This window comes from Nerophis ophidion, linkage group LG03 (genome assembly GCF_033978795.1).
Source record: "Nerophis ophidion isolate RoL-2023_Sa linkage group LG03, RoL_Noph_v1.0, whole genome shotgun sequence".
Taxonomy (NCBI): Eukaryota; Metazoa; Chordata; class Actinopteri; order Syngnathiformes; family Syngnathidae; genus Nerophis; species Nerophis ophidion.
In genome coordinates this window covers 10,946,180-10,969,654 of record NC_084613.1, presented here as the reverse complement: position 1 = coordinate 10,969,654, position 23,475 = coordinate 10,946,180, and the positions used below count along the sequence as shown (strand labels likewise).

Here is a 23,475-nt window from a genome sequence, read left to right as displayed (position 1 = left end):
GCTCCCCACGAATGATGTTTGGCAAGCGCTTATTTTGTCTGTTTGTCGCCTATTATAAATGTTGCTTTTTCCCTTTTTGTGGTTTATTTTAGGTTTTGTTGACCTCTGACAAGGCTGCTGCCAATTTCTCTGATCGCTCACTGCTAAAGAACTTGGGCCATTGGCTGGGCATGATTACACTGGCTAAAAACAAGCCTATTCTCTACACAGTAAGATTTATTTTCTGTGTGTGAAAATGTTCAGTTGGTCTTGCTGACACATGTCTTTTTTTCAGGATTTGGAAATTAAATCTTTGCTTCTGGAAGCCTATGTGAAGGGCCAGCAGGAGCTACTGTACGTGGTTCCCTTTGTGGCCAAAGTTCTGGAGTCTAGCTTGCGAAGCATGGTGAGCAACATTGGTTTTCTATACCTGGAAGTACAGTATACGAGCCCATTTCTTCCACTTACTGATGTTATTCTGATTTTGTAGGTTTTCAGGCCCCAGAACCCTTGGACCATGGCTATTATGAATGTTCTTGCTGAGCTACATCAAGAACATGATCTCAAGGTAAGGATCTGTTAATGTTACTCCACAAATAATTGGGGGGGTACTGACTCCTCAGTTAATGTGTGGAAACTCCCTGGCTGTTTTGACACTGACTGTTTGTTTCATAATGTTGACTTTTGCTTAATTAAAAATGGTTTCTTGTTTCTCCTCTCCCTTAAACGACCAATTGTGGTCAGTAAGCAAAAAGGAAAAAAAGAACATTTACCTTATTTGACAAAATACCCTCAAAATTAGTTCCATCTTGGTTTAATTTCTGTTGAGGATGGCGACAAAAACCGATGTCACACGCGGCACGCCACTCCTCCGACTTTAATTTAGTACAACCTGTTGCTTGTGATCCAAAAGATCCAAACTGACAAACAGTTTGGCACTTCACAGTCCAACGGCAGAGGAGCTGTATCGGTCGCAAGTTGTTTTTTCCCTAAAGTGAGACAAACATCAAGGGTTGTAGTTCAACTCCTTGTGTTTCATAATGCATTGATGCTTCAGTATCGCTTAACCTATCACTACTTTTAACCTAATACTGAATTGAAACCATTTCTGAAATAGAAATATGACAGTTTAATGTTATCTGAGAACCCTGAGGAATGGGGGCCACTTTGCTCACTTTTATTTGGTCTCTTTGCAGCTTAATCTGAAATTTGAGATTGAAGTGCTGTGTAAGAACCTGTCTCTGGACATCAATGACCTGAAGCCAGGAAACCTGTTGAAGGACAAGGAGAAGCTTAAGAGTCTTGAAGAGCAGTTGTCCGCACCAAAGAAAGAGGCAAAGCCTCCAGATGAAATGCTCCCTGTTACTTCATCAGGTAAATCAATTTATATTTATATTGATTTTTGTTATATTTGAACATGTAATTCGGTTTCTCATAACAAACTTGAATTCCAAGTGTCTGTTTAGTTTTTACGTGTTTTTTACCCCTGTGATTTTAATCAAAAATAACATTTTGTGTACTCATAACAAACTTGAAGTCCAAGTGTCCGTCTAGTTTTTACGTGTTTTTCCCCCCGTGATTTTAATCAAAAATAACATTTTGTGACCGACAGGAGACTTTGTTCCGTTTGCAGCTCCACCCTCAACTCCATCTGCCACCACCACCACTTGCACAACCACAGGACCCCCGACCCCACAGTTCAGTTACCATGACATCAATGTGTATGCCTTGGCAGGCCTGGCACCACACATTAATATCAACGCTAGCGTAAGTATTTGCGAGTTCACATACAGTATTACAAAGTATATTTGAATGGTCCGCTACAAGCCTCTTTATCATATAAATCATTGTTCCACTTGTATTTCTCTTTAGATCCCTCTACTACAGGCTCATCCTCAGTTGAAGCAGTGTGTAAGGCAGTCAGTTGAACGGGCTGTCCAGGAGCTGGTGCACCCTGTGGTTGACCGCTCTATCAAAATTGCAATGACAACATGCGAGCAAATCATCAGGAAGGACTTTGCCCTGGATTCAGAGGAGTCCCGCATGCGTGTGGCGGCCCACCACATGATGAGGAACCTGACTGCTGGTATGGCCATGATTACATGCAGAGAGCCTCTGCTTGTGAGCATTGCTGCTAATCTCAAAAACAGTTTTGCTGCTGCACTGAGGGTAAGACGACTTCAGCTGCTACTTGATCCCTAAACTGTACAATGCCATCCTATTGACAATCTGCTACTATGTTTTAGGCACCTACTCCGCAACAAAGGGATATGATGGAGGAGGCTGCAGCGAGGGTTGCTCAAGAGAACTGTGAACTGGCATGCTGTTTTATTCAGAAAACAGCTGTGGAGAAGGCTGGCCCTGAAATGGACAAAAGGCTTGCCACTGTGAGGATTGTACATTACAATATATGTGGCCTGTACAAAATCATGAACTGTTTAGACCCAAAAAGATGACAAATTTCTGGCCACTAAGAAGTCACAAATTGTTTTGTAATACGTAGCTGTGTCTCTTCTCTTTAAGGAATTTGAGCTCAGAAAGCATGCACGCCAAGAAGGACGACGTTACTGTGACCCAGTTGTTTTGACTTACCAGGCTGAACGTATGCCTGAGCAGATAAGACTCAAGGTAAAGGTGTTAACACGGGACTCATTGCTATCAGTGAACATATGCAGTACATTGTGGATAAAGTTAGTATTTGGCTAAAAACTAGGTATCCCTTGGTACTAGGGCTGCGAATCTTTGGGTGTCCCACAATTCGATTCAATATCGATTCTTGGGGTTACGGTTCGATTCAAAATCGATTTAATTTTTTTTTCAATTCAATACGATTCTCGATTCAAAAACGATTTCCTTCCCGATTTAAAAGGATTCTCTATTCATTCAATACATCGGTTTTCAGCAGGATATACTCCAGTCTGCTGACATGCAAGCAGATTCGTAGATTTTTGTAAAAAGCTTCTATAATTGTAAAGGACAATGTTTTATCAACTGATTGCAGTAATTTACATTTGTTTTAACTATTAAACGAACCAAAAATATGACTTATTTTATCTGTGAAAACATTGAACACAGTGTGTTGTCAAGCTTATGAGATGCGAAGCAAGTGTAAGCCACTGTGACACTAGTGTTATTTTTTTTATTTTTATAAATTTCTAATGATAATGTCAATGAGGGATTTTAAATCACTGCTATGCTGAAATTATAACTAATATTGATACTGTTGTTGATAATCATTTTTGTTTCACTACTTTTGGTGTGTTCTATGTCGTGTTTGTGTCCTCTCAATTGCTCTGTTTATTGCAGTTAGGAGTGTTGCTGGGTCAGGTTTGGTTTTGGAATTGGATTGCATTGTTATTGTATTGCTGTGTATTGTTTTGTTGGATTGATAAAAAAAATAGATATTTTAAAAAATGAGAATCGATTCTGAATCGCACAAGGTGAGAATCGCGATTCAAATTCGAATCGATTTTTTTCCCACACCCCTACTTGGTACCACTTATTCATGTCCGATACAACCATATTACACATCTACCAATTAGTATGCATGCACTTTGCTAAATTGTAGACATTGGAAAAAACAACCTGCTATTACTACTATGCATCAAATTATCTGAAGTGATCAATTAAATTGCCCTCAACATGATCCAAGTAATGCAATAGGAGGGTTGCATATAATTTTTTCATCTTAGTGGCTAAATTGACACGATGGTCAAGCAGCTTGAGCGTAGCATTGAAACAAGTGAGTGAGTGTAGAGTTTGATCAGGGAATGCCATATTTCTGTTGTTTTTGGGTGTTCCAATTGTTTAAGTAGAGATAGGAAATAGCTTTCCTAGAGTCCCGAAAGAAGTGTTACATAAAGGTAGGAAAGTCAGGAAAAAACTAAAGTGCGTCGAAGGAAATGGCTCTTAAAAATGTCACTTTCGTTGTCTTGTGGAATGCAATCGGACCGCTTGTGTCTGCAGCAATCACTCTGTATAATGTTTGAACATATGATTTGTTTGAGAAACTTTCTGTCATGCAATCAAGTTTATTCTCTATATTAGTGTTTGATAGCAGAACTTAACGCAAAGAAATGACAAGCGATTGTATTAGTTTGTTCTTTTGTGGTTGCAATGCCTAAATATAACTACAAAGACCTGCATGGGCAAATAAACTATCAAGTTATGGACGGCGTGGCGCAGTGGGAGAGTCCCTGGTTCAAATCCCACCTAGTACCAACCTCGTCACGTCCGTTGTGTCCTGAGCAAGACACTTCACCCTTGCTCCTGATGGGGGCTGGTTGGCGCCTTGCATGGCAGCTCCCTCCATCAGTGTGTGAATGTGTGTGTGAATGGGTAAATGTGGAAGTAGTGTCAAAGCGCTTTGAGTACCTTGAAGGTAGAAAAGCGCTATACAAGTACAACCCGTTTATCATTTAAGTAAGTCCTAGTAATAAATATTGTGATTGTTGGTCCAATGCACTGTTTTTTGTTGTCGATTTTCATACCAGAAACTAAACGCTTAGCTAGTTCTTTGTCATTGCACAAGTACAACATTTGTTTTAGTTGTTGTGCAGGAAAGCAATGCACAAATAACTCCCAACTTTTTCTTTCACCGATTAGTGTTTTATTTGTGGACCTCTCAGATGTAAAAACCTGATGTGCTTGCAATCTTTTCTTTAAATACCGTGTCAAGTTAAGTGATGTTGCAGTAACCTTTTTGTGGTGAAAAATGGTCTAAATCTTTTTTTTTAAATCCAATCAATCCCATTGTAAATATATTTTCAGGATCGCTTTTATATTTGCTTCTAAACCTTTCAAAATATGTCTCAGTGCGTGGACTTAGGTAAATAAACAGCCTAATGGTGTTTAGAACATCGACAGAAACCCAGCAACCCACCTACATTTGCTCCTACATATATAAAGTCTTCGTACATTTAGCTTTTAAAAGCATTTTTAATTGGTCACATGACACAGCAAAATTTAAAAATTCAAAATAGAGGTGGATAAATAGAAAGTTTGTGCAAAAATCTAACTTGAGCGTTAAAACAAAAAGATGAAAGGACATTTAAAAAGTATTATTGTACAGTGAGAAACTTTACAATAAAGTGATGACTTTAGGCATATAAGTGAGCATGTTTTAGTGGACACTTTAGTTTTCAACATACCATAATGTGAATTATAAAAACATATTCTACACGTTAATTTTCAGGTGGGAGGAGTAGACCCCAAGCAACTCGCTGTGTATGAGGAATTTGCAAGGAACGTTCCAGGTTTCCTACCAAGTAATGATCTTTCTCAGCCAACTGGTTTCCTGGCGCAGCCAATGAAAGTGAGTTTTTATTTTCCTTGTTGTCAAGTCAGGAAACTATGGGATAATGTATGATTTTTCCTGCCTGCAAATGTGTGTACAGCAACAAGCGTGGGCTACAGATGACGTTGCACAAATCTACGATAAGTGCATGGCTGACTTGGAGCAGCACCTTCACGCAATCCCTCCTGCTCTGTCTCTAAACACTCTCACCCAAGCCCTGCGCAGTTTGCTAGAGACTGTGGCCTTGGCGAGGAACTCCAGAGATGGCATTGCAGCACTTGGGCTGCTACAGAAGGTAGGATTTTATTCTTTTTTTTTTTTAATTCCTTGGTAGGATAGACATGTTTTCCAAATTGTGGGCTAGATGCTATGTTTTTTCTTATTTCCCCAGGCTGTGGAAGGTCTTCTGGATGCCACTAGCGGGGCTGATAATGACTTGCTTCTCCGGTACAGGGAATGTCACCTGCTGGTTCTCAAAGCCCTACAGGACGGTCGTGCTTATGGGCCACAGTGGTGCAATAAACAAATCACCAGGTGTGTACAGATGGATTTGAATAAATGATCCTCTGGCTTCAGTTCCCTATTTCGTTATTTCAGGGTGCCTATCCAGATGGTTTTATTTAAAATCCCTGGACATTTAATCTGTAAAAAATGTCAAGGCAACATTGATTTATTGTACAGGGTAGTACAAATGGGGCATATTTGCTTTTGTGTTTTTGATTAACAGGTGCCTCATTGAGTGCCGGGACGAGTACAAGTACAACGTGGAAGCGGTGGAGCTTCTGATCCGAAACCATCTTGTGAATATGCCACAGTATGATCTGCACCTTGCTCAGGTACTCACAACCTGCTTTAGCGTTTGCTATCCTCAATAACCTCTCCCTATTTTTCGGATTATAAGTCGCAGTTTTTTTCATAGTTTGGCCGGGCGTGCGACATATACTCCGGAGCGACTTGTGTGAAATTAACACCTTACCGTAAAATATTACATAATATTATTTATCTCATTCGCGGAAGAGACAAAGAAAATGTCAGCAATCGTCACACACACGTCAACTGATAAGAATTCGGCGGGGGAGGGTCATGACAGAAGTGCATTGTGGGTCTTGGAATGCTAACTGCTATATGCTACTGCCGTAGCTATTAAAATGGATCATTTCAACGTTGGCGGTAACTTATAAAAACTGAGAAAGGCTGAACAATAACGGCACCGAAAAAGAAATCATGTACTGCAGATTACAAGCTGGACTTAGTGAAATATGCAGCAGAAAACGACAAGAGGAAGCGGTGCATACCTTTGGAGTTAGCAGAGTTGTTTAGAAGCGACATCGAGGAAGAAGATTTCATCGGATTTAGCGATGAAATTGATTGGTAAACATATAGCATGTTCTATATTAGTGGTTCTCAAATGGGGGTACGCGTACCTCTGGGGGTACTTGCTCTGATTAGGGGGTACTTGAATAAAAAAATGTTCACGGGGCATCACTGAAAAAAGGTTGAGAACCACTGTTCTATATGTTATCGTTATTTGAATGACCCTTACCATAATATATTACGTTAACATACCAGGCACGTTCTCAGTTGGTTATTTATGCGTCATATAACGTACACTTATTCAGCCTGTTGTTCACTATTCTTTATTTATTTTAAATTGCCTTTCAAATGTCTATTATTGGTGTTTGATTTCATCAAATACATTTCCCCCAAAAATGCGACATATATTCCAGTGCGACGTATATAGGTTTGTTTCCTTCTTTATTATGCATTTTCGGCCGGTGCGACGTATACTACGGAGCGACTTATAATCAGAAAAATAGGGTTTTAACACTTAAACGCATTTCATTGTTTTCTTGCAGTCGATGGAGAATGGACTGCATTACATGGCAGTTGCATTTGCTATGCAGTTAGTGAAGCTGTTGCTGGTGGACGAGCGCAGTGTTAGCCATGTCACAGAAGCTGACCTCTTCCACACAATCGAGACCTTAATGAGGACATGTGCACACTCCAGAGCCACTGCACCTGAAGGGTATATACAGTTCTGAAGATGCAAAAATATTTTCTTTATTTGTGCACTTTTGATGATTTATGTGGTTTGTTCTTCATCTAGTCTATCCCAGCTGATGGATGTCGTACGCTCCAACTATGAGGCCATGATTGACCGGGCCCACGGTGGACCAAACTTTATGATGCACTCTGGGATTTCCCAAGCTTCAGAGTACGATGATCCCCCAGGCCTGAGAGAGAAGGCGGAATATCTCCTGAGGGAGTGGGTCAACCTGTACCACTCAGCTGCTGCCGGCAGGGATAGCACGAAAGCCTTTTCCGCATTTGTCGGCCAGGTAGTCGTCCAAAGTTATTACCTTTTTATCGCGACATCTATCAATTCCGTGTCTTGCTCATTCCCCATTTCAGATGCACCAGCAAGGTATTTTGAAGACAGACGACTTGATCACGCGGTTCTTTCGTCTGTGCACTGAAATGTGTGTGGAGATCAGCTATCGGGCACAGGCTGAACAGCAGCACAACCCAGCAGCAAGTGCAGCCATCATCAGAGCAAAGTGCTACCACAACCTGGATGCCTTTGTTCGACTAATAGCCCTGCTAGTCAAGCACTCTGGAGAAGCCTCCAACACCGTGACAAAAATCAACCTCCTCAACAAGGTACAACATTGTCCTGACAACACGAGTTAGATTTGAAAACCCATTGATAGTCACCTGCTGTACTTTCTGCCAATAGGTGCTGGGTATCGTCGTTGGGGTGTTGATCCAGGACCACGATGTTCGCCAGACAGAATTCCAGCAGCTGCCCTACCACCGCATTTTCATCATGCTGCTATTGGAGCTCAACGCTCCAGAGCATGTCCTGGAGACCATCAACTTCCAGACGCTCACTGCTTTCTGGTGAGACAGGCAACTGACTTATCAGAAGAACCCCTCCTTGCCTAAACCTAATCAAATGTTCCCTTTTTCTTCCAGCAATACTTTCCACATCCTGAGACCCACTAAGGCCCCTGGCTTTGTATACGCGTGGCTTGAACTCATCTCCCATCGCATCTTCATCGCACGCATGCTTGCGCACACACCACAACAGAAGGTTTGCATTCAAACTAAGAAGTTGTACTTAGTTTAACGGTTTGTCAATTCATTAAATTGTAATTGTTTGATATCTTCAGGGTTGGCCCATGTATGCACAGTTGCTTATTGATCTCTTCAAATACCTGGCACCTTTCTTGAGGAATGTAGAGCTCAACAAACCTATGCAAATCCTCTACAAGGTACCTTTTAAATCTGAACTATTATTTCTCTTCTTTTGATTAAGATATTTACTATATAAACCCTCTGATTGCAAATGATCACGACTGCTGTCATTAGGCTTCTTGCACAGTCCACTTTCATCATGTCCCGTCTTCTTAATGATCTGTTGCAGGGCACATTACGAGTACTACTGGTCCTGCTGCACGACTTCCCCGAGTTCTTGTGTGATTATCATTATGGTTTCTGTGACGTGATCCCTCCCAACTGCATTCAGCTTCGCAACCTCATCCTGAGTGCCTTTCCACGCAACATGAGGCTTCCTGACCCTTTCACGCCCAATCTCAAGGTTGAAAACTCTTGCTCACACACACAATATGGACTTTTTTAACAGTGTATGCAAATATAGGGTCCTTCAAACATTGTTTTAAGTCAGTGGTTCTCAACTTATTTGGCTGTGGGACTCGTCATCACCCCTAAATGACAAGCGGCAACCCAAATAGCGGAAATGTTTAAACTTAATTTTCCTCTTATATAGCATTACATTTCAGCTCATTAAAAGATGGTGTGCCCGGACAAAGTATATTTATTAAACAGTTAAAAACTCAATATTAACCAAAAAAGGTCCATTCTGCATCCACTGGAGCTTGGTCTCTATTCGCAAACTCTTCAGACTTAAAACACATTTTCAATAAAGACTCCAGTTGAATTCAACTATAGAATTGACTGCAAAAGTGAACATACTAGGGATGTAAAGATATCAAAATCTTTTCGGTACAATATAAATGCCACGGTCTGATATTATTGTGGTCTATGTCTAAAAAAAATTCTTAAAAGCTATAGTGTGTAATAAAATTAAGTGGCAGGGATGTTAAAAATGAACACAATTACTTGAATTTGAACATAATGCTAAAATGTTTTAATTATCCTACAAACATGTATTTTTAAGTTCAAAGAATTGTGCAAGAACATCCACTGTTTCAAGCAAATATCAAAAAAACTTGAGTGTCGTTAAAATGACCAGGTAACAATCAGTGTAAAACAATAATGTTAACTTTAGTGTCTTTCAACTTTTTCTTTCTGAGCAACGGTGTCTTCTACAGTGGACCATGTTCATATCAGTCTGGTATAAGCGGTTCCTTAGAAAAGTTAACTAACAATATAACTTAATGTAACTACCACACTAACTGATGTTGGGCCTTGCTGGCTTCTAATATCTTTTTTGGGTGACTGTTTATGAGGTGGTGACCTCTCCAGGGTGTACACTACCTTTTCTCCCTGACTGCAGCTGCACAGATGAAAGTGGTGTGCTTTGCTTTGCAGGACGCAGACTTTCTTACCAAAAAGTAATGTTTTCACTAAGGTTTGTTTCTGTGTTCGTGAGCAACATAATTTAAAAAGTTATGGATAGTTTGATGAAATGTCTGAAAACAATTCCTCTCATTTACTACGAACACACTTGACTTCCTGCTTGCGGCATTCCACACTTCCACCTTGCCGGTCCTGCGCTGCGCGGAAAATATATTCTGAAAACTTTGAAACCGAAATACCGCATTATCTACAATATCGTTACACCCCTAGAACATACAGAAATAAAGCATGTCAATCATATCTTACATCAAATGCTAAATATTTCCCTCATGAACTAAATGCATTTAAACAAATGCCCTAGCTTGATGCCAATTTACAGTGAAAATACCAAATACATGTGGTGATTAGCATAAGTGATTTTAGATGCTGATTTTGAATATCTCAAAATGTGTTTATTAAATAGAAAACTAAGATGTACAGTCCACTTACACAGCCGATCTATAAATACTTAAAGGCAAACACTTTCTAAGACAACACTGGCACATTTAAAATATTAAAGGGAATACAAAACTTTCTGGTCCTACTGAATGGAAGTTTAAAATCGCAGCACAAAACGTTGTCGCCATCTTTACAAAACTTAATAATGACCCCCCTCTGCATAAAGGATTGCATCCCCTTCAGATTCAAAGCAAGTTTATTTGGCCCTGGAAACGACCAAGAGCCCAAGCCTCCAGTTGAGAATCACTGTCATAAATCATGCTGGCTTCCAATTTGAGTCCCTCATTTACTCCCCTGCAGGTTGACATGCTGAGTGAGATCAACATCGCTCCCCGCATCCTTACCAACTTCACAAGCGTCATGCCTTCCCAGTTCAAGAAGGATCTGGACTCCTATCTCAAAACACGGTCCCCCGTCACCTTCCTCTCTGAGCTTCGTAGCAATCTACAGGTAGGCTTCATTCATCACGAGAGTATCGGTGCTTGAACTATTTTGGACATTGTTTATCTCCTTTCTGTCCTTCAGGTTTCAAATGAGCCAGGGAATCGCTACAACATCCAGCTGATCAACGCTTTAGTGTTGTACGTGGGCACACAGGCCATCGCTCACATCCACAACAAAGGCAGCACCCCTTCCATGAGCACCATCACACACTCTGCACACATGGACATCTTCCAGAATCTGGCTGTGGATCTGGACACAGAAGGTAACGTGTAATAGCATGCTGGCTCTACTTATTCAAGCTTGAACATGCATTTGACGTGATCCCATGGTTCTCTAGGCCGCTACCTGTTCTTAAACGCCATCGCCAATCAGCTGCGCTACCCAAACAGTCACACTCACTACTTCAGCTGCACCATGCTCTATCTGTTTGCTGAGGCCAACACTGAGGCAATCCAGGAGCAGATCACCAGGTCGGTTGGAGTGAGCGTAAAAGTCAGTACTGTTGGCAGTGACCTTTCAGTGCATTAACACGCCAACGCCTCCTTGCAGGGTTCTGTTGGAGAGGCTGATAGTGAACAGGCCTCACCCATGGGGTCTCCTCATCACCTTCATCGAGCTGATCAAGAATCCGGCCTTTAAGTTCTGGAGCCATGACTTTGTGCACTGTGCCCCTGAGATTGAAAAGTAGGTCCAAACATTTTTCGGACTGCACTAGTGAAATGTTAGCTAGATATGCAAAGAATATCAGGGGTAAACGTGTCTTTTCAACCTCGGAAAAAAAATCCCCGCTTTTAAACTGCTTTTATACAAAATTATATTGCAAGAAATGTCGGCCATGAATAGGGATCGATACAGAGTACAGGTATTTTTGGTACCGGTTTCAAATTGGGTCGGTCCAGGTGGATCGTAAAGATTCTGTAGAAATGATACGGCTACCTGGATTTTTATTTATTTTCATCCAGCTGACTGATGTAAATATGACACACGCGCTGTCACATTCACTTTAGGTGCCGCTGTTACACATAAAAAAAGACAAGGGTAGGATCTGCTAATTAGGTTGGTATGATCACAAAGACGCAACACCACACAAATCTAACAAAACATTTCCTCCGCAGTCACGCACGCTAATAAGAGTTAGTGTTAGTTTGAAGTGAATGCGCTTTACTCACGATCGGTGCTACAGCACTTCATCCAGACCAATATCAATCCACTCAAAAAAGTGTAAATTGAAGTATTATAATAATCCTTAAAGTTGCTCTGAGCCAAGATGGCATCCACTGACAGGACTGTCGTCACTGTCTGATATCACTCTATTGAACTGCCTTTGCATGGCATCAAAACACACCTCGCTTGAATGCAGAGCTACCTAACATGCAATTTGATTGTATTGATTTATATTATATATTTTATTATATCATGTAAAAGATATGTGTTCTACACATGAATGCCGTGCATAAATAGTATTTCCAACGGAGTGTTAACTGCAAAGACATGGAAACACAGTGAGGGATCTGTGTGGTCTTTACAAGATGACCTAATATGGAGGTTAATTTGTGTCTTTGTTACGAAAACTTTTTTTTTTTACACTGAATTAATGCAACTGAATTTTTTGTATTTGAATTTTGTGATCTGATTTTTTTTACATCAAATAATGCAGACAATTTCATTGAATATTATGTATACAAAGCTTTGGGAACAGAGTGAGCAGGGCTTGTTTACAGAGCAAAAAAGCAGACTGAGCCCCAATTCTACAGCAAAGTTCTGCAGAACAGGGATATTATATTCAATATGTGGATGTTTTATACCCTTTCAAAGGTGTTCATGTTGCACAGTGTTTGTTGCATCTTTGTTATTCTTGCTCGATTATAAAAGATGGCGATGGTCACATTTTCTAAATAACTAGTGTTTTATTGTTTATATTGTAAATCCCACGTTCTATATTTTATGTACATTCTAACTGTCGTATAATTCGGTAACATAACTAAAGTTTTACTTTTGAGAGTCTAATTTTTTTACTGAAAAACACACTGGAATGTACATGAACACAGAATGGGGGAGTTACAATTAACTATGAACGATAAAACACTGAATAGTTCAAATACACGAACGTTGCTCCTCTACTGCAGACCACCTTGATCGACATCTTTTGTAATCAAGCAGGATCAACAAAAATGCAACAAACACGGCAAAAAATAAAAAGCATCCACTTATTCTTCATAATATCTCTGTTCCTATGGTCACCATAGTGTGTTGTTCATCAATTAATGACCAAACCGTGTCTTGTGAACAAAAAAGCTTATGTTCAAACATTTATTCCTCCCTCTGAATGCATCCTAAGATCTACAGCTCTTGGCGTCGTCTTACCTTTACCTGAACATCAGTATCCAGCACCAGCTGCTGGTCACATTGTGTATCACAGTCAGTTTAGCTGCATATCATGACACGTAAAAACCGTATGTCACTCTAAAGTGAAGATTTTAACCAACAAAATCATTTATATAGTTTGAAAGTATCTAGCGGGCCACATTGAAATGTTAATTATGTTGTATTAGTATGCCAAGGTAGCCAAAGTAACTACTTTTTTTTTTTTTGCTGTTTTGCAAGACCAGTGTTACGTGACTTCGAACTTGACACTTCATTGGCTGAATCTGAGACAGGATCGATTGCTTCAGTCTTAATTTACCAGAAGTGAGTCTTGCTTTTTGAAGAGGCAATTTTTTCGACACTGAATTTTTTTGCACTGACTTTTTATACATTGAACTTTAAAACACTGAATTATTTTAAATTAAATTGTCACCATATTTTGATGTAAAAATACAAATAAAAATCTGTTTGCAAAATTCAAACAAAATATTCAATCAGTTAATTTATATAGCCCTTAATCGGTGTCTCAAAGGGCTGCACAAGCCACAACGACATTCTCGGCTCAGATCCCAAATTCAGTGTCCAAAAAAAAGCTTTCGTAATAAAGACACAAATTAGCCTCCATAACTTACAATTACATTGCACTTTGCCTAAAGGCTTGTTTTAAGGGGTCGCATCATGATTTTTTTCTACATTTAAAACACTTCCTTGTGGTCTCATAACATGTCATGGTAATTATTTGGTGAAACATTTGCACAGATTTTGTTACACAGACCTATTTTAAAACCACTTTTTTTATTTTTTTTTTATCTCCCTTTCAAAATAGCTCGTTTTGTGAGACTGAGTTGTTGGATGCAAATGAACCTCTCAGCACGCCCGGCAGAAATTTTTTGTAGTTTTTATTTTTTCTTAGCTTTTTTGCTTTTATTGTGCACTGTGGACATCGGTGACCGCGTCCAGACATCTTTTTTGAGTAACTTTCATCACAACACAACATCCCAGATGATATAGTGAGATGTTGTCGGCACTAAGGTAGGAGGCGATGCGGGCAGACGAAAGCGAGGAAGGAAGCTCGGCTGACACACAGGTCTGGAACTATGTATACAGGCTGGATAAGCTTAAACTTCTACATAGTCTAAATTTCTAATGCTAGATGCTGTACTTATGCATGTTTATATTGACAATAAAAAGCTTTTATATTGTAAATCATGTAAATAGTGCCACTGCTTCAAGTTATAAACAGATAAAGGTTGAACCCAGTAGGCACTGATCCAATTGAAAGTACTTTTTGGATTAATCAATCTTTATTTTGCTGAAAAACGGTGATGCTATTGTCTTACATGAGAGTTAAGATAGCTAGCTGCACATGAACTCAAGTGGAATATAAAGACAATATAACAAAACTCCATAAACGTGGATGCATATGCAAAAGTTCAATATATTCATCTGTACAGTAATCTATTTATTTATATCTGCACCTTGATGATTTTTTTTATCCTGCACTACCATGAGCTAATGCAACGAAATTTCGTTCTTATCCGAACTGCAAAGTTCGAATTTGAATGACGATAAAAAGGAAGTCAAAGTCTAACAGTGCCGGCAATTCATTCACACACTATGATTTACTGTTATTTACCAGTGCTGTGCAGTGTGACAAATTGAATTGCAAATACGCATAAAAAACGACAGTGTGACTTATCCCCCAAAAAAACTGTCACACGTGCGAAAAGGAATTTCAACCCTTTCATTGCATTGTGCTCAATATACATAAATTAAAGATGCATCAATTGGTTTTTAAGCGAATCATAATCTAATAGTGAGGTATCCCAAAGATTCCCACCTCTCATGTTAGCAGAGTTTAGGGATGTTCACTGTTTATTTATGATGGAATTGTGTTTATATCTATGAATTTACCTTGTTCAAGTGTAAATTATGAAATTGTGATATTCAAGGCATGTCATATTGCTACCAAATGTTGTCTGTGCTGCAAAAAAAATTCTGGGCTATTTTTTTTTTCCCCATTTGGTAGCACCGGTGCTACTAGAGAAAAGGCTAAGCGTACAAAACTGTTTACCGTTTCATCGTCTCCGCTGTTGCCATAAATACCGTATTTTTCGGATTATAAATCGCTCCGGAGTATACGTCGCACCGGCCGAAAATGCATAATAAAGAAGGAAAAAACCATATACGTCGCACTGGAGTATAAGGCGCATTTTTGGGGGAAATGTATTTGATAAAATCCAACACCAAGAATAGACATTTGAAAGGCAATTTAAAATATATAAAGAATATTGAACAGGCTGAATAAGTGTACGTTATATGAGGCATAAATAACCAACTGAGAACATGCGTGCTATGTTAACGTAACATATTATGGTAAGAGTCATGCAAATAACTATAACATATAGAACATGCTATACCTTTACCAAACAATCTGTCACTCCTAATCAATAAATCTCGATGTCGCTTCTGAACAACTCTGCCAACTCCAAAGATATGCACCTCTTCCTCTTGTCGTTTTCTGCTGCATATTTCACTACATCCAGCTTGTAATCTGCAGTACATGATTTCCTTTTCGGTGCCATTTTTGTTCAGCCCTTCTCAGTTTTTAAAAGTTACCGCCAAGGATTAAATGATCCATTCTAATAGCTACGGCAGTAGCATATAGCAGTTAGCGTTCCATGACCCACTATGCACTTCTACCATGACCCTCCCCTGCCAAATTCTTATTGGTTGACGTGTGTGTGACTGACGATTGCTGACATTTTCTTTGTCTCTTCCGCGAATGAGATAAAATTTGATATTTTACGTTAATGTGTTAATTTCACCCGTGTCGCTCCGGAGTATATGTCGCACCCCCGGCCAAACTATGAAAAAAACTGCGACTTATAGTCCAAAAAATACGGAAGTAGTCCCATAGCCGGCCATTAAAATTATATTTTTAAGAAAATCCAACTTTTGTGGAGGTTTGTGGGTGAAGCAGGACTTTTCTTTTCACACGCTCTGAGCAACTGTTTTCACAGTTGAAGGCTCATTGCCGCAAAAAACAAGTTAGCCAGGCACTTCTTACTTCTTCAGATGAGACTCGAGGGTGGAATAGTGTCCTGTGTTGAGTAATACAACCAATAACAGCATTCTCGTTGTTCGAGTCTTGTTTTTGCCATTTTGTTGTTTAAACTACAGTTATGTGTGAACAAACTAAAATTGGTATACGCGCACAAGGCAGTTTGGGTAGATTTATTCCATATATGGATAATCTGCTAACGATGTTCCCAATCGGTGACGTCACTAATTGTACACATTCCTAACGGATTGTTTGGAGGAAGAAGTTAAGAAGGCCGGAATGTTTTGTAAAAATCTCCGCAATGTCTCCACGCTGTGATCTAAAAATCTTCGGACTTATGCAGGTCCCAATCAGCAGGTACCTAAAGGTAAGAAAAGTTAGTTTTGCATTGTAGAACCCCTTTTAAGACTTATAAAAGCAGGTGGTGATAAGAATTGCTGTGAGATGTTATATGATGTTGGTGGTGTACAACCTCCTTTTGTTAATAAAAATGCATTGTTTCAAATCTTTATACAGTTCAGTGAGCATCAAAAAATTTTTTATTTTATTTTATTAAGAACAAGAGTTACAACTTAAAGGGGCTATATTACACAAAACCTTATTTTTGAATATTGGATCTGCAAAAGACCCAAAAATGATAATCGCTTTGCACGAATCTGCCATTTGTATTCAGTTATAGTTAATAAGCTCTGTCTTTTCCTTAATCCTCTTGCTGTGGGGCAGACTGGATCGTACATGCATCCTCCGCTGTTGCCATTTTTAATACAAAGTAACGTGTAGTTTAAATCTATATTTGTCAGTCGATTCCATATGAAAAATGTTGAAAACCTCAACATGGCTTACGAGAAGACTGAGACAAAGTAGGCTTGGCCTGAAGGAGGACTCTGGCTGTAAATAAGACCGCCCACTAAACGACACATTCTGAAGGGACAGTCAAAGTGTCACGAAGATGGTCTGTAAAACAAAATCTTTGCAAAATTTTGACCAATGCAAAGGGATGGAAGATACGGAAAAAATAATCATATTTTTGATATTAAAAACATGATTGTTCATTAATTTGAAAACATGAGTATTCATTTTACCACCAGGACTCAACTTTGAATATAATTTACAAAAACAAAGGATATAAATTAATAAAAAATAGGTAAAATGGTAACAATAAATTAAAATAATAGTTTACTTTTTACACTTATTTTACCACCATAGAATCTGTGCTTTGTCATAATTTAATAGTCTTTAAAAGTCCTCTCACATTGGTGCAACACATCTTTAATTTTGAAGAATATTTTAAGTCAAAGTGCAGTAATTGTTTGTATGTATCCACACGTGCTTTAAGTACATTATGGCTATGTAACATTATTTTTTTAACTTCTCAGCGCTGTTATTGCGAATGTGGTAAGTGTGCTGTTGTTCCGAGCTTCACATGTGTTGACTTGAGGCTGTTGAAAACCCAAAAAAGCCAGCCTTTAAGGATACAACGGCTGTCCTGTTTGTACATTGATCTTACATCGATGATGTCGTTCTTAACAACACAAGCAGATGAGATGTGTTGTGGGTGTATGGATTGTGCTTGCTAGCTGTAGTTTATAGTCAGTGTTTCATGTGGCCATCTCGATTGTTTTATAGACCTGGGCCGATATTGGATAAGTAAATTTTTGGAATGATGAATGAACTTAACTCTGACAACCTCTGCCGGTGTTGATACCGTATTTTTCGCATTATAAATCGCTCCGGAGTATAAGTCGCACCGGCCGAAAATGCATAATAAAGAAGAAAAAATATATATATGTCGCACTGAAGTATAAGTCGCATTTTTGGGGGAAATTTATTTGATAAAATCCAACACCAAGAATAGACATTTGGAAGGCAATTTAAAATAAATAAAGAAAAGTGAACAACAGGCTGAATAAGTGTAAGTTATTTGACGCATAAATAACCAACTGAGAAGGTGCCTGGTATGTTGACGTAACATATTATGGTAAGAGTCATTCAAATAACTATAACATATAGAACATGCTATACCTTTACCAAACAATCTGTCACTCCTAATCGATAAATCCCATGAAATCTTCTTCCTCGATGTCGCTTCTAAACAACTCTGCCAACTCCAAAGGTATGCTCCGCTTCCTCTTGTCGTTTTCTTCTGCATATTTTACTACGTCCAGCTTGTAATCTGCTATATGTGATTTCCTTTTCTGTGCCATTTTTTTTCCAGCCCTTCTCAGTTTTTATAAGTTACCGCCAACGATGAAATGATCCATTTTAATAGTTTTGGCAGTAGCATATACAGTGGGGCAAAAAAGTATTTAGTCAGCCACCGATTGTGCAAGTGCTCTCACTTAAAATGATGACAGAGGTCTGTAATTTTCATCAGATGTAACAAAAATAGAGCTGTTTGCACACGTCAAAAGTGGTAAAGGAATGGCCATATCAGACTAGAATGAAGGTTTTAGAACAGCCTTCCCAAAGTCCTGACTTAAACGTGTGGACAATGCTAAAGAAACAAGTCCATGTCAGAAAACCAACAAATTTAGCCTGTGTTATCTTTTACACTAAACAGCAACAATTGACAATTGGATTGAATAAAAGAGAGCAGTCTACCAAGTCAGATTTATTGTGTGTTAAACATACTTGGCCGATTAATGCTGATTCTGATCATTTAAAACAATTTAATTATTAACTATCCATCCATCCATCTTCTTCCGCTCATCAGCCTTAGCAGGGATGCCCAGACTTCCTCTCCCCAGCCTCATCGTTCAGCTTTTTCCGGGGGATCCCGAGGCGTTCCCAGGCCAGCCGGGAGACATAGTCTTCCCAACGTGTCCTGGGTCTTACCCGTGACCTCCTACCGGTCGGACGTGCCTTAAACACCTCCCTAGGGAGGCGTTCGGGTGGCATCCTGACCAGATGCCCGAACAACCTCATCTGGCTCCTCTCCATGTGGAGGAGCAGCGGCTTTACTTTGAGTTCCTCCCGGATGACAGAGCTTCTCACCCTATCTCATTTCGGCCGCTTGTACCCGTGATCTTGTTCTTTCGGTCATGACCCAAATGGATACATGGATTTTTGTAAAAAGCTTTTATAATTGTAATGGACAATGTTTTATCAACTGATTGCAATAATGTAAATTTGTTTTAACTATTAAACGAACCAAAAATTACTTATTTTATCTTTGCGAAAACATTGGACACAGTGTGTTGTCAAGCTTATGAGATGCGATGCAAGTGTAAGCCACTGTGACACTATTGTTTTTTATAAATGTCTAATGATAATATCAATATTATAACTAATATTGATACTGTTGTTGATAATATTAATTTTAGTTTCACTACTTTTGGTTTGTTCTGTGTCGTTTTTGTGTCTTCTCAGTTGCTCTGTTTATTGCAGTTCTGCGTGTTGCTGGGTCAGGTTTGGTTTTGGAATTGGATTGCATTGTTATGGTATTGATGTGTATTGTTTTGTTGGATTGATTTAAAAAAATAATAAAAAAGAGAGAATCGATTCTGAATCGCACAACGTGAGAATCGCGATTCAAATTCGAATCGATTTTTTTCTCACACCCCTAGTAGACACATACAATGATCATACTGCTGTGATTACATGCATCAGGTGTTCATTCAAGGCCAAGGCAAAATATTGAGATACATATCATGTATCGCGATATGGCCTGAAAATATCCAACTCCAAATAATTTTAACAGATTTTGTCCAAGTGGTCTCTTTTTCTTGTCTCCTTTTCGCCAGTGGCGGTCAAAGGTGAAAAGTTGTGGTCTGATTGCAGGTTGTTCCAGTCGGTGGCCCAGTGTTGCATGGGCCAGAAGCAGGCCCAGCAGGTGATGGAAGGCACGGGCGCCAGCTAGCCTGGCTCGCATCCGCCCGAGCCGACCCCCTCGCGCACACACTCGCGCCCCCTCTCCCCACTTCACTGGATAAACGACACGTGGACGTAAGGACTACTGCTCCAGGTTGGAAAGGTTTACATTTCTGTTGATCCTGAATTGCCATGGAGGAAATGGATTGAGAAACTCTGTTGAATAAGACTTTTTTTTTTTTTTTTTTTTTTTTCGATGTACATAACGGGGGAAAAAGGGAGAGTAGATGCTGTGGTGAACATGTCAAATCCAACGTCACCTGACATGTGGAAACATATGAACATATTTTCACTCTACCAAAGTTTTTTCTTTTTGCTTTGCTTCCCCTCTCACAATCCTTTTTCTCCCCACTTTGTTTGCTCTCAAGAGGCGGAAAAAGCTCAATGATTGAAGATAATAATGATTTTTTTTTTTGTTGTTTTCGAGTGGACACGAAGATGTAGACGAGTCTCCCAAGGGGGAGTGGGGGGGGGATCATCGTGCGTGTGTGTGTGTGTTCCGACGCTCAGTCCATCTGAAACGTCTCTCCCTGGCACTTGTAAAATTGTGCAAAGTGAGAATGGTTGACATTGTATCTTGACAATTTGTACAAAGATCCAAATTGAAGAACAATAGAAGGACCAATACAGCCCATTTTGTAACATTTTGAATGTTTTGTAAATGTATTGGTCCATGTGTATTTTGTAGTCCTTTCTAGTTTGCCTTTAGTTCTTGCTACTTAATTGCAGTATGCGTACATACAGTTAATAAAGCATTCAAACTGCAGCGCTGTAGCTTGTCTTGCCGACTGGGGGCGATGTGCAGCAGCCTTTTGACTTTTCTTAGCTTTCACCATCAAGCAAAAAAAAAGATAATTTTACGGATTAAAGCTTTATTTGCTTAAATTCTGCGTGTTTTATATCGCAAAGTTGACACTCGCCCTCCTGGGACACCATTATGCTATTTTTGTACATACTACAAACCCCAAAACCAGTGAAGTTGTCACATCCTGTAAATGGTAAATAAAAACAGAATACAACGATTTGCAAATCCTTTTTCAACTTGTATTCAATTGAATAGACTGCAAAGAGTAGATACTTAACGTTCAAACCGGAAATTTTTGCAAATGTTAGCTCTTTTGGAGCTTGATGCCTGCAACATGTTTCGAAAAAGCTGGCACAAGTGGCAAAAAAGACTGAGAAAGTTGAGGAATGCTCATCAAACACTTATTTGGAACATCCCGCAGGTGAACGGGCTAATTGGGAACAGGTGGGTGCCATGATTGGGTATAATAGAAGCTTCCATGAAATGCTCAGTCATTCACAAACAAGGACGGGGCGAGGGTCGCCGCTTTGTCAACAAATGCATGAGCAAATCGTTCAACATTTTCCCACCAGCTATTGCAAGGAATTCAGGGATTCCGCCATCTACGGTCCGTAATATCAAAAGGTTCAGAGAATCTGGAGAAATCACTGCACATAAGTGATATTACGGACCTTCACTCCTTCAGGTGGTACTGCATCAAAAAGCGACATCGGTGTGTAAAGGATATCACCACATGGGCTCAGGAACACTTCAGAAAACCACTGTCAGTAACTACAGTTTGTCGCTACTACTGTAAGTAAGGGCAAGTTAAAACTCTACTATGCAAAGCCATTCATCAACAACACCCAGAAACTCTGCCAGCTTCGCTGGGCCCCGAGCTCATCTAAGATGGACTGATACAAAGTGGAAAAGTGTTCTGTGGTCTGATGAGTGAAGTGAATGATATTTATATAGCGCTTTTTCTCTAGTGACTCAAAGCACTTTACATAGTGAAACCCAATATCTAAGTTACATTTAAACCAGTGTGCGTGGCACTGGGAGCAGGTGGGTAAAGTGTCTTGCCCAAGGACACAACGGCAGTGACGATGATGGCGGAAGCGGGGATCGAACCTGCAACCCTCAAGTTCCTGACACGGCCGCTCTACCAACCACAGTCCTCATTTCAAATTGTTTTTGGAATCTGTGGGCGTCGTGTCCTCCAGACCAAAGAGGAAAAGAACCATCTGGACTGTTCTAGGCGCAAAGTGTAAAAGCCAGCATCTGTGATGGTGTGGGGGTGTATTAGTGCCCAAGGCATGGGTGACTTACACATCTGTGAAGGCACCATTAATGCTAAAAGGTACATACAGGTTTTGGAGCAACATATGTTGCCATTCAAGCAACGTTATCATGGACGCCCCTGCTTATTTCAGCAAGACAACGCCAAGCCACGTATTACAACAGCGTGGCTTCATAGTGAACTAGTGCAGGTACTAGACTGGCCTGCCTGTAGTCCAGACCTGTCTCCCGTTGAAAATGTGGAGCCTACAATGTCAGAAGGGAGACTGTTGAACAACTTAAACTGTACATCAAGCAAGAATGGGAAAGAATTCCACCTGAAAATCTTCAAAAATGTGTCTCCTCAGTTCCCAAACGTTTACTGAGTGTTGTTAAAAGGAAAGGCCTTGTAACACACTGGTAAAAATGCCCACTTTTTTGCAATGTGTTGCTGCCATTAAATTCTAAGTTAATGATTTTTTGAAAAAACATTAAATATCTTGTCCTTGCAGTCTATTCAATTGAATATAAGTTGAAAAAGGATTTGCAAATCATTGTATTCTGTTTTTATTTACCATTTACACAACGTGACAACTTCACTGCTTTTGTATAATCTAGAGGTGGGGGGTTAAAATCTATATTTAGATGTATTGTAATTCGGACATGGACTATTATAGAATCGATTAGTAAACATTGATAATTGATTCATTCATCGTAAATAAAGTAATGCAGACTGTTGTCAAATTTGGCTTGACTGCAGCAGACAACCTCACCTTGGGGCGGTATAGCGCGGTTGGTTGAGGGTTGCAGGTTCAATTCCCGCTTTCGCCATCCTAGTCACTGCTGTTGTGTCCTTGGGCAAGACACTTTACCCACCTGCTCCCAGTGCCCACCCACACTGGTTTAAATGGAACTTAGATATTGGGTTTCACTATGTAAAAGCGCTTTGAGTCACTAGAGAAAAGCGCTATATAAATATAATTCACTTCACCTTTACTTTCAGGCACTTACTAGTCCAGGTTTTTTTTTTTTACACATTTTAATTCATTTTAAAAAATGGGAATTAATTTAACTGTTGCTTATTCCAAATTAATATTTTTTTAAAGTTGCAAGTGATAAACGCTTAATTAGTATGTACAACTGCATCAGTCAAAAGTTTACATACGCTTGTGAAGAACATCATGTCATGGCTGTCTTGAGTTTCCAATCATTTCTACAACTCTTTATTTTTTTGTGATTGGAGCACATGTTGGTCACAAAAAAACATTCATGAAGTTTGCTTCTTTTATGAATTTATTATGGGTCTACTGAAAATGTCTGGGTCAAAAGTATACA

General features: G+C 39.5%; 1 protein-coding gene across 1 annotated transcript in view; it reads left to right on the top strand.

The window, feature by feature from the left end:
• Positions 1 to 20,844, top strand: part of cnot1 (CCR4-NOT transcription complex, subunit 1) — a 43,782-nt gene extending 22,938 nt beyond the window's left edge. Inside the window, 25 exon segments of the mRNA XM_061894251.1 lie at positions 93 to 209; positions 275 to 385; positions 470 to 547; positions 1,176 to 1,353; positions 1,592 to 1,746; positions 1,852 to 2,148; positions 2,226 to 2,366; positions 2,503 to 2,607; positions 5,174 to 5,293; positions 5,376 to 5,570; positions 5,667 to 5,809; positions 6,003 to 6,111; positions 7,132 to 7,301; positions 7,383 to 7,614; positions 7,688 to 7,936; positions 8,013 to 8,176; positions 8,252 to 8,369; positions 8,449 to 8,550; positions 8,703 to 8,876; positions 10,637 to 10,786; positions 10,862 to 11,042; positions 11,118 to 11,250; positions 11,330 to 11,464; positions 13,385 to 13,468; positions 19,989 to 20,844. Of these exon segments, the coding sequence (XP_061750235.1) occupies positions 93 to 209; positions 275 to 385; positions 470 to 547; positions 1,176 to 1,353; positions 1,592 to 1,746; positions 1,852 to 2,148; positions 2,226 to 2,366; positions 2,503 to 2,607; positions 5,174 to 5,293; positions 5,376 to 5,570; positions 5,667 to 5,809; positions 6,003 to 6,111; positions 7,132 to 7,301; positions 7,383 to 7,614; positions 7,688 to 7,936; positions 8,013 to 8,176; positions 8,252 to 8,369; positions 8,449 to 8,550; positions 8,703 to 8,876; positions 10,637 to 10,786; positions 10,862 to 11,042; positions 11,118 to 11,250; positions 11,330 to 11,464; positions 13,385 to 13,468; positions 19,989 to 20,067 (3,720 nt within the window). The 3' untranslated portion in view covers positions 20,068 to 20,844.
• The last annotated feature ends 2,631 nt before the right edge of the window (positions 20,845 to 23,475 follow it).